This window comes from Pipra filicauda, unplaced genomic scaffold, assembly GCF_003945595.2.
Source record: "Pipra filicauda isolate LSUMZ 115617 unplaced genomic scaffold, ASM394559v2 scaffold109_size3271384_pilon, whole genome shotgun sequence".
Classification (NCBI taxonomy): domain Eukaryota; kingdom Metazoa; phylum Chordata; class Aves; order Passeriformes; family Pipridae; genus Pipra; species Pipra filicauda.
This window is the reverse complement of record NW_024103540.1, coordinates 2,010,344-2,028,024: the sequence shown is the minus strand read 5'-3', so window position 1 is coordinate 2,028,024 and position 17,681 is coordinate 2,010,344. Positions and strand designations below refer to the sequence as shown.

General features: G+C 39.6%; 1 protein-coding gene across 4 annotated transcripts in view; it reads left to right on the top strand.

The window, feature by feature from the left end:
* The window catches only part of COMMD1 (copper metabolism domain containing 1), a 67,905-nt gene that overhangs the window by 2,378 nt on the left and 47,846 nt on the right, over positions 1-17,681 (top strand). For all 4 annotated transcript variants that reach the window (XM_027715534.2, XM_027715449.2, XM_027715361.2 and 1 more), the window contains exon 2: positions 16,449-16,730. In XM_027715534.2, coding sequence (XP_027571335.1) covers positions 16,449-16,730 — 282 coding nt within the window. The remainder of the gene's footprint in view (positions 1-16,448; positions 16,731-17,681) is intronic.

Here is a 17,681-nt window from a genome sequence, read left to right as displayed (position 1 = left end):
CATGTGGAGTAATCCCACTGTTTTCCTTTTGGTGGCAGTAAGTTATTGCATTTGTTGAACGGGATCATTTGCTGCTGGGTTGAAAGTGTCCCTAGTTCACTCTTCTGCTTCAGAATGAACTGTACATAGGCTAAATAATAATAAAAATTTCAGCGTGAGGACTATAAATATTTCAATATATTTGATTTATAATTTTTTCCCCCACAAATACCGAGGATTTTACCATCTGTAGTAAATATCTTGGTATGTGAATGGTAAAATATGAATCAGATTATATAAATAATATGTGGGAACCAAGAGCCTGATATCCAACATATAAGATGCACCCGAGCTCTGTGTATGCACTTTGTAACATTCACTGACTCTCTTCCCTCGATGGTTTTCATTAGGAATCATGCTGGTAGTTCTATCAGATTACTGTTTAATTCCACTGGTTTTCAGCCAGTCTGGGTTACTGGGCCCTGCCGTGGCACACACAGTTTATGTAAATCCCATTTTGAAGCTGTTTCTGGTGATTGCTTCTCTTCATGCCATCAGAGAAAAGCTGTTGAATAAGAAACCTTTTGATCAAAATCTTATCTAAAGGCTTGTGGAAGAAAAATTAGTGCAACTAGTGGATAAAATCTCTCGGTGTGTAAAATACTCTGGAGTTGCATGAGCAACTTGTGGGTGCCTTGGAAGCTGCCGTGTGCTCTTACCGTGTGTTGTCCCTAAAAATTGTCCCTTTCCTGCTAGGGACTGCGGTCCTTTCCCTATGAAGTTGCTGCTGTGACCTCAAGAGGAGTTCCCAAAGCGTTGCTACCCCTGTTTGAGAAGGAAGAGACTATTTGATCTTCATAAAAGGGATCTGCCCTTACGTGAAAAGTCAGGGCAGAAAAACAGTTGTAAGGTTCACTCAGTTGTGGGGGATATAAAGGCCTTTGCATCTTCTTCAGCAGGATTTCTGCTAACTGAAACATTTCTGCCAAGAATTTCTGAAGCAACTTCTGCCAACTGTTAGGAAATAAATTACTTCTTGCACTTTCTAATAAGGGAAGAGAGTGGCCATTCTTCCCTCTCCTCAGATGCCTTGTGATTCCTCAAATACGTGGGCTGAGTCATGAGCTCGGGAGCACTTTGCAGTTGTCCAGGCTTCTGCAAGGCTGAGAGACAGAACAGCTTCAGTCTGAAGACTGAGATAAAAGTAATTTTGGAAGAGTTAATAGGAGAGGCTGCTTGATTTCTTCCATTTAGAGTTGCAGTTGTGCCTGTGCCTACTAACTAGAGAGAGAACTCGGTGAGCATACTTGTTCTTCTCGATTCAGGTGAAAGAAAACAAGTTGCTGGTACAGCAGTGCCAACTGTGTCCATATGAGCTGCTTTCTACCCAAATGTGTCCTATGTAAGTGTTATACTTTTCACTCTAGCAAATGACTGTGCTTACTGTGAATAATTCTATTTGTTACTGGGCTGGGTGAAAATGTATTAATAACTTTGCACAAAATTTTGGGAGGGAGGGAGTGTCTACTGTGTCATAATTGGACATATGTAAGAAAATTATTATCTGAATTGATGTTTGCTTGGAACAACTACATAAAAATCCTAACCTATTTTTTTTAATTTAGTGAAACACCACTATTATGTAGCTCACTAATCTGAACACAACTCAGTTGCCAGCTCTGCAGTGTCTGGTGTTGAAGCATACATTTTCATTTTTATATTTTCATATAAACCATAAACCCACAGTTATTGCTTCTTTTTTTTTTTTTTTATTTCTTTTCCCGTTTTCAGCATTGTCTTAGGAGGGTAGAAAATATGATGTTTACCTGAATGTAATGTTTACTTCATCACTACTGTATTGCAGTGGTGAAAATGTGCATGTGTACTATCCCAAAGCATTCTTCCTAGTGCTTTCAATATGAGTTATTTTAGATTTTAGGTTTGTGTACTTATGGTCAGTTCACATAAGGACTGGGACAGCTGGCAGTTAACATAAAGTGGAGAGGGAAAACACTTGAAAACAATGAACTGGAGAGGAAGGTTGGATGCAGAAAATGATTGAAGAACATTGCCAGGAGCTGTTAGATCAGTGCTTCACTGCCCAGAGCAGCAACTTATTGCTTGGGTATGTCAGCTAGAAAGAGCAATGTACCTGCATCCTTATGGATTTGTTAATACTCCTCTTTCTGTGATTTCTCGAGTTGCAAAAGTCAGGGTTTGTGTCGTTAAAGCCTTTTGCAATTGCAGTACAGTTTTCATTGCTCCTGTAATTACTGAGGAGATGTGTGGAAGGAGGTGTTACTGTGGGACGTGGGGGTGATGGTGTTCTGCACTCAAGCAGATCTGTATGAATTGGAGTGTTGTTTTAAACAACAGGGCGTGAACAAGAGTCTGTACATTACAAATCTCACAGTCTTCCTGCTGCCCTGCAACTACAAGTGCAATCCTGAAGGGAGGCAGAAATAGAAGGGATCCCACCTTCGTAATGTCGTTCATTTGACAAGTAGTATTTTCTGTAACTCAAATATGAGACAGAAAGGCTCATTTCATTTGAGATTGTAAGAGGTGGTATGCTGTAACTGTGTCACTTCAGTGAAAATGGATCACCTTGAGTTTAATGGTTTACTTGACCTTTTGTGGTGCATTTTTTAAACATTCTTACCTACAGAAAAGCAGTAAATTAAAAAAAGTTGGCGAATCTGCATCACTGATGTATAATAAGTGTGGTAAACTCTGCATTGCCCAAACTAGAAGGAAGTCTGTCTGTCTGTCTGTCTGTCACTCTCTCTGTTTTTCCTCAATTACAGTGTTGATTATATGTCTGTAAGTAGAGATGTAGTTGCTTTGTTCCAGCTGTGGAGGTGGGGCTGCCCCATCTATGTCTAGAGTAGACAGGTCAGTACTAGCTCTTCATGTTTGTAATGTCTCTTCGTTACCTTCGAGTTTTAAAATGCCCCTGCTGCATTTGAAATCTGCTAATTGCCAGTTAATAGACTTCCAGGACAGTGTGCTGCTGAGAAGTTGGAATTCCCTGGAGGTGGCAATGCTTCCTGTCCTGTTGATTTCCACTTTCCCATCCAAATGCGTGGTTTAGTTTGTTGCATTTGCAGAACTTCTGCAAGTAAATAGCATTTTCATCATTAGTGACACCAGCAAGCTTTGGATGTACTCCTCATTTCTCAAAAACCCCAAACCCTGTAGGCATGACTAGCATAAGTTACACATGTGTGTGTCTGTGATTAGCACGTGCTCTGTATATATGTGTGTGCAGGCACAGAAAGGCAAGTACGTTAATTATACTGAAATTCATTAGTCCAGTCTGATCCCTGCAGTGTTTCTCTTGACCTTAATAAGAGTCTGCTCTGATTGAAGAATAGGGAGTCGGATCTTGCCTTTGAAGACCATTACTCCAAATTAAATGCTTCTACTATACTTAATTTGTATTCATCAAACACATGCTGTATGGAATATATTTGAAAAGGGAGAAAGACTCCCTTAGGCTTCACATGTGGTTTCATACCTTTATTTCAGTAACACTAATGCTCCATTCCCTATTTCCTAAAGTGTGTGGAAAATGCTTAAGAGGGTAATGAAGTTCATTGCCATCATCTCAGCACTGGTGAGTTTCTGGACTAGTATAAGTTGTCTTTCCTCTTTTATGAAAAGAGGAGAACTTGAGTCGTCTTATCTTCAGTTTGATGGCTGAAGACTAAAAGGAAAGGCTGTACACTGAAATTATATTCTTTATTACATGATACTTTAAAAATGGTGTCTGTTACAACTGGTGGGAAGGAAGGTTAATTCTTGCTTGCTCCAGGAGCCGACTGATGTTAGCAATGAAGTAAAAATACTAATTTCAACCTTATTGGTCTCGTGAGGGGCTGCCACACAGCTGAGCAGATAATAGACTTCTTTCTTTCTTCAGATACACATATCTTTTTTCATTGCAGGTAAGAATTAATCTTATTAGGAAAAAAGACTAGTCAATGGATCCTTTACATTTGCGTGAGAATAATCTTCTCTGCTCACATATATGTCCTCCTTTCCCAGAAAGTTCAGAACAAGAAGAGAGCAACAGAAAGAGCTGCTAACAGATTGGTTAACACCCTATCAAAGATGCAAGAGCTGTGGTATTCACTTGAGCCAGCGAAGTTCACAGCTAGGGTATGAAAAGGAAATTTGGATGACACTTATGAGTCAACCTTTTTACAAGCTGAACATCTGAAATTCTTCATTTCCAGTAACACTTGCAGCTGCAGTCTTGGGATGATATACTTTAAGGTTTTGACTCTACTGGTGTGTAGCAACTGGATGCAGTATATCCAACAACTTGTTTAAAAAAAAATGCTGACAAGACCAAAAATTTCATATTGTGTGACTAGAATCCAGTTGTGTGGCTGGAATTATTCCATTTTGCAGCTTGTACTCTGGATTTCCTCCAGTCTGGTGACCAAATATGATGGAGCCTGAATTCTTCAACATGTTTGGATGATGTTGATTTTTTTCAACAGTTTATTTAATTAAAAAAAAAAAAAAAAAAGAAAAGGGAAAAGCACTAGTGGCACAAAATAGCAGGTGCTGCAATTGTTACATGAAGTCTTTTGTTCACTGATGTTTTAACCATTGAGCCCCATGGGGCAGAAGTTGTCAGGTAAGAAGGTCCAGCAACTTGAGCTGTGATCAGAATGCCCAGTCTGGTTCTCCAGGAGCCTCCCTGGGCAGGAAAGGTCAAATACAGCCTCCTGAGAGGGCTCCAGGTTCATCCCTGGGGGATCATTTGTTTTATAACAAGATGAAGTAAGGGACTTTCTTCAAAGGCAGGGCCTAAAATATCCTCTTTTTTAATTTTGTATTTATCATTATAAACATATGCTTTCACAGTATAAATTTAAAAAAAGAAGGATTTAATATATGGAGTAAGTCAGAACTGAGTGGCACATGAATGGCCTCCGTTGTGAAGGATTAGGAGTTCATTATTGGGAAAACCAAACTGGTACCAACCAGTTGGTTGGGTTTTGTGGGGTTTGTTTTGGTTTGTGGTTGGTTTTTGGGGGGGGGTGTTTTGGTGGAGGGTGCATTTTTGTTATTTATTCTGAACACCTGAAGCTTAAGCACAGTAGTTTCCCATAATTGTGTACCGTTGTATATAATGGTCATATACGAGGAAACCAAATCATCCTATACTTACTTTAGTCATCCAATGCTTTAAAAATTGGACTGTTTCAACAAAATAAGTGGGATTTACCTTTTTCTTTGTTTACAGTGCACGAGCACCTGGTTCTGGTTGCCAACCCAAGGTCTAATTCAGAGTATTCAGTCTTTTATAAAGTTGGTAGTTTTAGAGTTGTGTAGCAAGCCTGCGACTCCCTCCTCCTCCTCAGTTCCTGGTGGAGTTCAGTATCTCTTTATCTGCTGTGCTTGAGGGCTGCATGTTTCACTTCTAAAGGTGACAGTGATCTTGGAATACATTTTTTTTATACCTCTAATTCTTTGGCATTATTCTCTTAATAATGCTGATTTGTATGTGATTTCATGTAAGTAAAAATAGATTACAAGAGAATCTTGTGGAAAGAAGACATAAAATATACTAAGCAGAGAAAATGTAGGAATAATAGCCAACTTGTCCAAACAATTTTTAGACTTAAAATAAGCGTTTTTCCAATTCCTTTTAAAATATTTTTTGTAATTTTGTCAGTTTGCATATGTTAATCTGTTTTTGAGAGCATGCTTTTTTACATCTCCCTCTCTCCTCAAACAATAAGAAGTGGCAATACAAATATAGTTTGAGTGAAATCTGTGTTTTTTCCAAATAAGGTTAGATTTTTTTCTGGTTGAGATGTTTTAGGATCTCTGCCAAAAGATTTCTACCTCAGCTTGGTGGGCAGTTTTTCTTTCCCTTTCTTTGCAGTCTCTATGAACTGTGATGCCAGGATTATGAAGTATGTTTTGAAGATATATGCAGGCACTGAAATAGTATCTGTTTAAAAGGCAAGTAATCAACTGGCATTTTTACTCCTTGTCTGACATTTACACATGGCTTTGTTGTCTCTCTTCAGACTGTCACATCAGATGTGCTCTTCTCTTATACTCTTTTTGTCTTTTCTGGTGCAAGAGTAGTTTATATTCTGTTCTAACAAGCTGTTTGTATAAGTACCCTTTAGTTTTACATGGTCACATGGTAGAAAAATTTTATATATTTGAATTAGTTGTGATTTTTTTTTTAATTAAACTAAATTTTTACCTTTTTTTGAAGTGAGAAAAATATTCATAACTCCCTTTTTCCGTGGAAGAAGAAAGGGCACATTTACTACATGTGTGCTATGACTTTAGTAGATGGTCAGATCTGGTGCTCACACATACGTGTTTACAAAGTGTGTCTGCAGGAATGTGGAGATAAGAAGAGAAGTCAGAAGTGCCTTTCTAAAGCCATTTAGTGATACTTGGGGTTTGTACATTCCCTAGGATGACAAGCTACATGACAAGCTGTGGCTCTAAGGCTGGTTGGGTTATGGCAGTATGGTCCTGTGCTTTGCTTTCCAGTGTGGATGCTTGGATTCCAGAGCTGTGAATTCCTGATGGGTCCTCAAGAGGTCAGAGATTGTTATGCTGCGCTTCAGACCCCGTGAGACCTCCAAGAAGGTCCTCTCCTGAGGGCTTTAAGGAGCCCAAAGCATGAGCAGCTGATGCAACTTTGCAGAAGGGCCCTTTCCCCATTGTTTGCTGGACGTGCCTCTTGTACATGAGTGCGTTTGTAGGTGCCTCTGTTTGGTGTCTGTTGTATAAAGTCTCTTGAACGATGGAAACAGAGGGATCTGGCTCTGGCTTATTGTGAACCAGGTTAGAAGAGTGTCAGTTGTTCCTTGCTTGGCAAGGAGAGTGCTTTTGTTCATTTTATGACATGTCAGTTTATGACATGTCAGGAAATCTATAAAAAGTCTCATAATGAAAAGAAAGCATTAGAGGAATTTTCTGGCTCATGTGGGCAAGTGGTAGGGGGTTTATCGGATGAGTAGCCCCCAATTTGAATAAAAGCCAAAGAAAAGCCCTGGGAAGAATTAATTGAATTCTTTTTAATGCCATAGGCTGCAGTGTCATGGAGCAATTGAGTGCTGAAGCTTTTAGCTGTTAAGGCCTGCAATGGTGAAATCTAAAGCCAGATTTTTTTTTGGCACCAGACAGTTTTCTGTGATGGGGTGTCTCTGCAAACCACAGTTGTGCACCTGCAGCTCCCCAGAGCACTATACATGTTGTCTGTGGAGGCACAGGGGTGTTGAGTTGTTCCTACAAGCTTCATGGAAAACTTGATGGCTTGGCCAGCTCTGCTGATAGATGATAGAAATAGAACCCCCCCCATGGGGTAATCAAAGCAGTCATTAATATTTAATGTGGTTCTATTGGAGAATACTTTGATTGATAGCTGTCTCATTAAGTGCTTAGCTTTTTTTTTCCCCCAAAACCATTTATTACATTTGGTGCAAAGATTATTTTTGATACAGGAAATCACAACTAAATCTTTATGGGAAAGTGAGGGATGATTTTCTTCAGAGCTCCCTGGTCTGGGCTTTGTTCTCAGTCAGGTGTTATTTCCAGCAACCAGGGTGTAGCAGGGACCTTTACAGTTGTGATTCCTCTGCTGAAGAGTTTGACCTGTTGCTCCTTTCTCCTCATAAAGGCTCAACTGTTAAGAACCACCATGTCTGCCACTGGTTTGGGGAACATGTTTTGTGTTTCACTGAGCCGACAGGAGGGAAAAGTATTTTATCTGTGCCGAAAGGAAGACCTGCCTGCTGATATCCTGAGCCTGGAAGCTTCCCTCTCGCCTGTCAAACCTGTCAGCACGTAACACGAGTTGTCAAAGTAGGTGATGAATGACCAGTTGGCAGAGCACTCTTGCTTGCTTCCCATGAAACAGTGTAGTCTGTAAACTTGTCTCCTTCACTTGCTGCTGTGAAACGTGTCTGGGCTAAGGCAGTGATGTGCTCCCAGCCTGGTCTGGGAGTGCAGAAATCGTTCTCCTTTCAGGTAGGAAATGCAACTCCGGCTGCCGCCCAGAATAGTACAGATAATATACAAAAGTGCTGTGAAAGGAGGGACAGCAGAGCCTGAAGTCAGAATTTGGCTCCAAAATGGTGTATATGACAAGACATCCTGGAGTGGAGAGGTGAGACTCATGTGGTTCATGTTATTCACTGCTAGAGCATCTGTGCTTTGCTATAAAGCAAAGCTGATGTCCAAATGTAAACCCAGAGACAAATGAGCTGAGTTAATCATTAACCTTTAAGATGCAAACAATCAAGACACACGGAGTAAAATGAAAATTTAATTTGTGATACTAATTGTATTTCTGAGCTTGGTTCATAATAAAGTTTTTGCTGATTTCACTGACAGGATCAGTGCCTGCAAAACTCCAATAAGCTCTGCTAATGTCTGCACCATTACTGCTCTCAGGGTAGGGCTACAACATTTTTTTTTCCATGTCTTCAAAATGTGAACTGCTTCAGCTTCTATTTTTAACTCTCCTAAGTGAAACGAGATTAAACATGAAGCAATAGTCTGCAGCAGTAAGTAATTTTCCCAGAATGATTATAGAAACCTGATAAACACAGTCCTCTTTCATTGTAAGAGAGCAGAGAAGGAGAAAAAAAAGTTGACTGTGTGGTCTCTTAAGGGAACAACAAGTCATGTCACCAGTTCCAGGACTGTGACTGTGTCTGTCTCTCTTTTCCTGCTTTTACTCCCTCCCTTGATTTTTTTTTTATTTACCATCTAGTATTTTCTGTCCTGTCTAGATTTCTTTCTGTCCTTTATTTTCCTCTTTGTCTTTAGCAATACTGCATTAGATGGCTTTCCATGTGTTGAGAGTTCTTATTTCTGAATCCAGGTCCTTCAGGAGGACTGAAGAAGACATTATTCAGTCTAAAATGGTTTAACCTACAAAGATTTATGTGTTCTCCAGGAAAACAACTCCTTTCTGCTGAAGCACAGTTCAGGGAGCACATGTGCTCGCACGTTCATTTTGAAAAAGGTTGAACCTCTCAAACTTGTCTGTGATATGGCTGCATGTTTAAGAACTACTGGAAATGTGACATTTCTTTGCCTCCACCCCAAGTGACAAAATACTTTCTAAACCACAGCAAAGAACTGGACTTCAGTGGGGAGAAAACTGATAGCAAATCTTGGGATTTTGTTTGCTGTAATTCATTAGAGTACAGTCCGGGGTGGACAATTTACATTTATATTTTTAATTTTAATATGTTTATATTCTTAATCCTGTTTCATCCTTGTAGTTACAAGTATATCTGCTATTAATAGAACATTTCCCTATTTTTTTGGTACCCTGTTTTATCTTCTCCAGTGTGTTCAACGCCTATCTGTGCTCTCTGAGAAGCACTTTCCATTGCCTTTTGTCTTGTATAACTTTTCCTCTTTCTATTTTAATATATGTAGTTTGAAAACTTATTCAGGAAGAAAGGGCTGGTGCTTTTTTTTTTTCTTGTTTATTGCTTAAAATTTAAGCTTTTAGTATCTATTCATAATCTGAGTATGGAGGCATCTCTTGGATATCTACCTATGACTGGTGGTATTAGAGAGCTTATTCTGGTTTTATTATTATTTATTCTTGGTTTGTAAGTGGTATAAAGCCTAGACAGAGTAGGCTCAGACAGAGTAATCCCAATGATTCTCAGTTTTCCTTCAGCTAAAGATGTTTTCTGGGATCGGCCTGGAGTGAGGGAGCCACTCTTTGGAGCTCAGCACAGCAGGTTTCCGGGAAGCACGATCTGACTGCGGGAGGATGGCTCAGGTTGCAGTTTATCTGGTGGCTGCCTGTTTTAATCAACGTTGCATCCTCCTTTGTCACCACGTGAGTCTTCACACCGCAGAAAAATGACACCTTCTGCAAATAAATTTAGGAAGTGGGTTTTTTTTTGAAATTACGAGTTCAAACTGGTCATGTCTGGCAGACTAATGGCAGAGGCAGAGGGAAAAAATGTGGTCGCTTCACATTCTTTTAAAAACTAATGCTGAGATCTCTTTTGCATTCAATGGTAAGCTAGGTCAAAAATAGCTGAATATCTATTTCCCTGTGATTGAACTTCTTGTTCAAACAAAAAAGTAATATTAACAGAGAACATTGAGTTTGGTGAGCTTGAGCAAAAAAAAATTAAGATGGGGTTTAGGGGATTTCTGCTTGGTGGGAACCTGGGAATTGTGGGGGAGAAAATGGAGGAGTCAATCAAGAAGAGTGGAAGTGACCCATTGAGAAGAGTTTTATCTTCCATATACACATTTGACACATCTGGGTGGAATCAAGCTTAATAAGATCAAAAATGCAGGAAGGATGTCATTTTGCCTGAAACTTCATCATACACACACATTTTCCCCATCTGCAGTAGCAGTAAATAATTTTTTTGTTGGTGAGTGTTGCGAGTCCTCCCATCCAAGAAGAAAGCTTGATGAAAATCAGAAGTCAAATTTAACAGTATTTACAAGTCTACCGAGCATCTGTTGACCTGGCTAGTGCCTCCTTGGCAATGAATCAAAAGGTTGGAATAAAAAATAGTTGTTGGAGAAGATCTATTACATAGTAGAAAAAAGTAAGCTATGGGGTTTAAACAATGTATGTTTAATGGTTCACAGTTAGCTCGTTTCTGTTAGCAAACTGTTTCATTTCACTTTTAGCTGTGTATTTCACTTTTAGCTGTGTATTACAGCTGCATAAGAGGCAAGAAATTAATATTGAGACATAGTATGGAACATGAATAAAAGAAATTTGTGTGACTGCCCATGGATTAGAATGAAGACTTAAAGATGAAAATCTTTCTACTTTGATGTAGAAATACTAAGTGTATTGTTAAGGTCACTTGTGATTTCTAACTTACAAGTTTGCGGGGGGTGTAGAAGCCTTTAGTTTTGGGGTTTTTTTTCCAAAAGATGGATCCCCACTTTCAAGTGCAGACAAAGCAGGCTGTTGTATCTAATTTTATCTTAATTCCGACTCTCAGGAGAGCTCTTGGACTTTAGTAAACAGTGTTTGTGAGGCACAACCTACCAACTAGTTGAAAACTTCCACTGTCTCCAGAAATGTGGGAAAGTCCACTGGACTGATATTCAGGGAACATCTGTGGGAACAGCTCATTTGTGACAGGGCTGGATATCTCTGCAGCCCTTGGGAGAGTCTGGTTAGTACATACTCACAAAGGAAAACCCAGAAACCACAGGATTGCGAAGATCTTGGATTCCTCCTGTCTGAAGCCACTGTTTTGCAGCAGAACAGGCCGGGCCGACTCTGACAAACAGCAGAGGCACCAGGATTCACAGGTGCTGTTGTGCCCAAGGATGATGAGAGCTGCTCCTGTTCCTCCCCTAAATGCTTGCCCCAAATCCAGTAAAGGTTTTCTTCTAAGGGTGATGAGTGAAAGAAATACATCTTGATGTTAACAAGAATTGGCTTTGTGTGATCAAGGTGTTTGGCTGAGCGGGGTTCCTTGGCGTGTTCCTCCTGTCTGCAGCTGGTTCCCCCTCTCCCTGCATGTGTTCCTGGGATTTCAAGGTTACATTTCTAAAAGCATATGAATTACAAGGATTGTGGTACAGGAGAAGCCTCTTACCCCCACCTCCCAGAAACCTGAAGAGGCAAGTTTAGTAATATGGTACATGGCACTGAATTGTTTGTTTTCCTGACCTTTGTGCTACAGGCTGGCAGCAGCCTGCAATTTTGAGAGTCAGGTGGTGGAAATGCCTACACATGATGGCATGTCCAGCTCTTGGAGCTCTTCTGTGATGGTTGACCAGTAATGTTTTCTTTCTGTGTTCTTTTTTCCCCAGTGTGTTTCACCAGTTCTTGTTTCTCCCTAGTATTGCGTGCTTGTCGGGTTTTATTTCTCAGAAGAGATAATGAATTTACGTCTGTTTTCCTGTTCTGTGTACCAAGGCACATGTCTAGTGGGTCTAATTAAGCTAATACAAAACTCTCCAGATTGTCAAATATTGTTTCATGAAGGAAATAGTATTTGAAGTCATATTTTTGTTGGCTGAATTATATTTGGAGATATGGTGGGTATGTGTTGAAGGTGAACACAAGGAGAATTCAGTATGACCAAAACTCTTTCCTCTGTTAAAAATCATCTGGAAAGAAAGGGATTGCCAGTTGCTGAGGGTAGGATTTCTGTGCTGAAATGGTAGATTACTTGTGATTACCAATAAAAATTGGAATTAAGTCCTATATAACTTTTTTCTCTCGGGGTCATACTTCTAACACAGTGTTTCTTGACATGTTGTAGAACTGCATAGGGATGAGACAATCTGTAAATAAAAAGGGGACTGTGATAATATATTGCAGAAGTGCTCAGTGGAGACCGCTGAAGAGAGAAGGTGGGAAGCAACTGAGGCAGGATCTCCGTGTACATACACTTAGCTCAGAATATAAAGTCTTTATAATACAGTGACCTGTGTCACTAACAGTACAGTGACTCACAGTACAGCAGCAGATTCTGCACTTTAAGGTCTGTCTGGACTAAGTAATTGGCATCAATAAGATGCATCCCTCTAGAACCAATGCTGACAGTGATTCAGCTGGAGGAGCAGATGGATGAAACAGGTTTCAACACTTTTAAGTACTGAGAATTTTCCAGTTGTAATGCTGGACTGTGCACGTGCTGTTTACTTCCAGCAATAAAACAATCTTTACCGTGGCAATGGGAGCTGGACAACAGCTGGTCATTGTCCTGGTAGTGATAAATGCTCCTCTGAAGCTCCTAGGGCTTAATAGCATAAGAGGGAGATTTATAATCAGATATATTTTATCTGTCTCTAATTACAAGCACAGAAGAACCACTCGTGTTCTAACTTTAAATTAATCCTTAGAAATATCAATGAGATGTATTCACTGTAATTTGATATTCTGTGTAAAAAATGAGCATTGTTAAAAGTAATAGAAAGAACTGTTTGTAATGCTATACAGAGTATGACTGGAAATACAATTTTTGTCAAGTTAAATTAAAAGATTTCCTCAAACTTAAAAAAAGCCCTTCATATAAGCAATAGAGTAGAACTACACATTATAAAAAATGAATTATATAAGTGTTCATGCCATAAAGATCAGCAAAGACTTTAATTGTTCTCTCATTCTTTGTCCACAGTGAAATGTTTCCAAGTTAAGATGAAAAAGAATATTAAAATTAGTTACTGTTCTTATGTGACTTGAAAACCATTACAGCTGGTGGGTTTCATTGAGGAATTTCAAAGAAAATATATCTTCATTAGTGTCTTCATGCAGCTGTATCAAAGTATAACTTACTGATTGTTTGTACCCACTTTCAGTTAATTTTTCTTAAAGGATTTTTTAAGTAGTAGTCATACTTCCAAGAAGAGAGAGATTCTAACCCTGAACTATGGACTACAAGAACATATTATTTAAAGTATGCATTATCTGATACATATTCCACCAAAATACAGTTATGGTTATTATCTTTTGGTTTCTTAGCTGTGTACAGCAAGTTTCTTATGTGTGTACAGTATAAATCCACATTGTGTGGACGTGTGCAAGAGGGAGAGATATAAGTGATTACTAATTATCTTACATGGTTTCCCTCCTCTGTTTTATGTGACAGTATTTTGGTAGCAAACTATATCAGGGTGCTTTTAATGCATAAAGGGACAGAGGTTTTAAATTTAGCTCACACTAGATCTTAACTAATTGTCAATCTGTTGATGATCTTCACCAAACAGTCAGGTTGAACTGACCTGTATAAGCCCCAGTAATATTGTTTTACCTTTTTTATGCTTTAAAACTGCAAGTTTGGTCATCTTTTCGGATACACTTCAAATTCAGATTTCTATCACATGTCAAGCACAATAAGGTTTGTGTGTCTGTGGCTTTTTATCAGCTTAGCAGAGCACTGCCAGTGATGCCTAAAAGAAAATTCAGGGAGAAAAAAACTCCGAGGCAATTTAGTTTTGAAGGTGAGATAAGGGAAGGGTTTTAATTTGTGCCTGTGAGGCATAAGATTACAAGACGCAAGGGTCCCCCGTGTCTCAGATGTTACAATTTATAATACTGCCTGTCCAATCCCAGGTTTTCCCACCCTGTGGCTTTTGCCCTGAACCACCCCTGGCCCAGCCCTGGGGAATTGAGGTGGGGGCTTTTTGGGACCCTCTCTTCATCAATCTTCATCTTCTTCTGGGTACAGGGGGCACATAGTTACCCAGAGTTTGACTGCACTCTGCAGTTTAGGCCAAGATAAAAGCATTCTCCAGACAAAACAGGCCTATCTTAGAGTGAGACTAAACATGTTCTAATGGAATCCAGGGGTAGAATTGATGTGGGGAGTATAGAATGGGGTTAGAGGGTTGGTAATCTATGTAGCTTCTGTGTTAAGGGTAAAGGAATGAAATGCTGCTGCTTCTAAATCTGCTTCTGCTATATAACTACTTATAAAACTTATAAAAATTAGAAAAATCAGAAAACCAGATGGACCTTAAGGCATCGCCAGGAATCTTGCTGCTTCTTGCGAAAGGAGTTGTTGTGAAGAGGGTGGGTTAAAAAGAATCCAAAAGAATTACAAATGTGAAATACTTAAAGGTTATAAAATCAAGTCTAGAAAAGGGTTACTTGGTATGACCATGAATCTGCATTAGGTTCGTATTTAATGCAAATAAGCTGTTTCTCCCTGGTAGCTTTGCATCATTCAGTGCAGAGGACACAGTTTATGTTCTTGGTTTCTGCACAGGAATAAAACAGAAGGCAATTTTCTGCACAGCTGAACTGAGAAGAAAGTCTGCATCTCAGCTTGATCTTGGCAGGGCTTACATAAGGTGCTGGGCTCTGTGCTTGTTGATTCACCTCCACTCCTCCCCCCGTTCACCTAAACCAACACAAAAGATGTACACAAGCAGCAGTTGGTGTCACACAACACGCAAACAGATCCCCACACGGATGTAGTGATGTGAAGAGTGTTAAGCCAGAAATATTCCACACTGCTGTTAATAGACAGTCCTGTTCCTGTAAGGCGTGGATGTAGGAAAGGACTGTAAGTCTAAATAGCTTTTCTTTTGAAAGTGAAAAGAAGTGCTTTTTTCATTTACAGCATAATTAGTTAGTACAGGATAATTACCTGTTAGGTTAAATATTTTCAGTATAAAGCAAATGCTATGTACTGATATGTCAAGTGCCCTCTAGAAAAGACAAAACAGTGCACAAGCCACCTCAAATTTTATAATAAAATCACGGATGCTCCTATGAAGCTGGAACCTTGATACAGCTGAGGGTTTACTTCTACTGTTGATTGCCATTTCTTTTCTCAGTCACGTACCAGATGGCAGCTAATCTATTGTGAAAGCAAGGCAAGGCAGCTCATCCCTTTTAAAAAAACCACTACAACTGCTTCAGTTTTCAGATAAGCACTGCCCAGGTTTTGCAGACGAGCAGTGTGAGAGCACAGAGTGTGTGTCCGGCCAAAAGCCACCTGATGTCACCCCCTTGGCTCACGTTACTTCCCCGAATTCACGGAGGAGAATTCAGCAGCAGCAATACCATGTCAAGGAGGATTAAATCGAGGCAAATCCCAAGGACTGGCCGCACTTCACCTTGCTGTGCTCCATATCAGCACGTGCTTGGAGGTGATGTGTTCATTTTGGATAAGCTGCATCTGTTTGGTGTGGAAAATTAAGCAAAAGCGTTTACTTGAAACTACAGTGAGGAAACTTAACCACACTTCCCTCTCTCCACCTCCTGACTTCCCCTCCCTTCATGGCCATATGTAGCAACCATTGCCACTTAGGCAATGCAAATATAAGGCTGTGGGATTACCAGGCAAAATAGATAGAAAAACTGGATATCTATATAAAAAGGGGGTTTAGGAAGAATAATAGTTTCTGTTGCTGCACAGGGGGGAGAGTAAATGACCCCATCCACTCCATTGCAAAACACAAGTGTTTATCCTTAACAAAGTCCACCAACACTCCAGAAGAAGCTGCAGTTGCATTTTAAAGGCTTTTTTTCGGCCTTATATATAGATTAATATAGATGAAAAAATGCAGTTTTGCGTTTTTCCATGCACATGGACTTTCCCTGGAAAGACTCGTGCTCGTGGTGCTGCAGAGCCTGCATTACTGCTGCAGCGTGGGTATGCCTAGGGCACAGTGAGGAAAGGGCCAGGCAGACAGTGAGAAGCCTCCTTGCTATCCTGTACCAGTATTGCATTCCCAAAGGCTCTCCCAGTTCCCTCATGGCTGTTACTGTTCCACTGCCCTCCAGCTGTTTTGGGGCAGGAATCTGGGATAAGTAGTAGAACACTTGCAAATTTAGTTTTAATGAAAGTTGTCGGGTTATTTGCATAACCCAGATTTGTTTGTACTACCCCTTTAAGATCCAATATTTGTCAGACCCTAAAGATCTGACCTTTTGGTAGACGGTTAAGGAGTGGTTTTGAGCAAGCTTTTCCCTTTTGCTCCTTTTATTTTCCCTACAGTCAATTGCTTCAGCGGACATGGATTTGAATCAGCTGGAAGCTTTCCTCACCGCCCAAACCAAAAAACAAGGTGGCATCACATCAGATCAAGCTGCAGTCATTGCAAAATTTTGGAAGAACCACCGAACTAGTATCCATGAGAGCCTGATCAATCAGAGCCGCTGGGATAATGTCTTGAAAAACATGAACTGGCGAGTGGATCTGAAGTCACAGTTGAGACACATCGATCAGATAAACACTCCTGTTGCCATAGTTGAAATGGAAGTGGGAAAAAATGGGCAGGTAAGCTTTCTTTTGCAAAATATAAAAGCCCTGATGTAACTGTGTAAGTGCTGAGACATTTTACCTGTTGATGAATTCACTGCATCCGAATCAAGTCAGTTTATTTTTCACCACTGGGCCTTTAAGTGTACTTGAAATTCTGGTCCATCTCTACATAGAAAGAAACATTCTGGGTGGTGAATGCAATTTTTCCCTTTTTTTATATCTTCATATATGTATTGACAGCTCTCTTAATTACATTAAGCTTGAAAAATCAGAGGATGTAGATATCAAACATTATCTTGTAATTCTGTTTGTATTCCATGTACTGTGAAGTCAATTAGTCTTTTTTTTTTAATCAAACACTAAAATTAGGTAATATCTGTAGTGTAGAAGCTGGAAAAGTTGAATTATGAAGATCAAACATCCCTTACATTTTAGAACAAATGAGGGGAAAGACTCATTTTTATTTTACATAAGACCTATTTTTATGTGAGAAGTACGTCTTTATTACCTGTCACGTTATGCAATCTGGCCTTATCTGCCTGAAAGATATCTCTCTATATATATAGATCTGTCAGTGCTGAACACCGCATATCTTTTTTAATCTTCATGGTTCATATGAATGTACAGCTAAAGACATAGCTTCCCATCTTCAATTTTGCTGTCATTTTCTAACAGGAAATGTGTTTCAATTTGGTATCTTTTCCCTCTGCAATGTGTTACTAAATTTTAAAACCTCATTTCTTAGCAGTTGCTACTGCAAATCACCATGAGCTAATTTGGGTGTTTTGATGCTGATAGTTAACATTTAGCAAGTTTCCTTGTATTTTATAATGTTTGAGTAGCTTATAGCAAGAGTACCTGAATTAGAAATACCTCAATATATGTACACACCTGGGATGTTCCTGTGCATACTGAATGATTGACTCGAAACTGCCTGGCTAGACCAAGACCAGAATAATATACAAT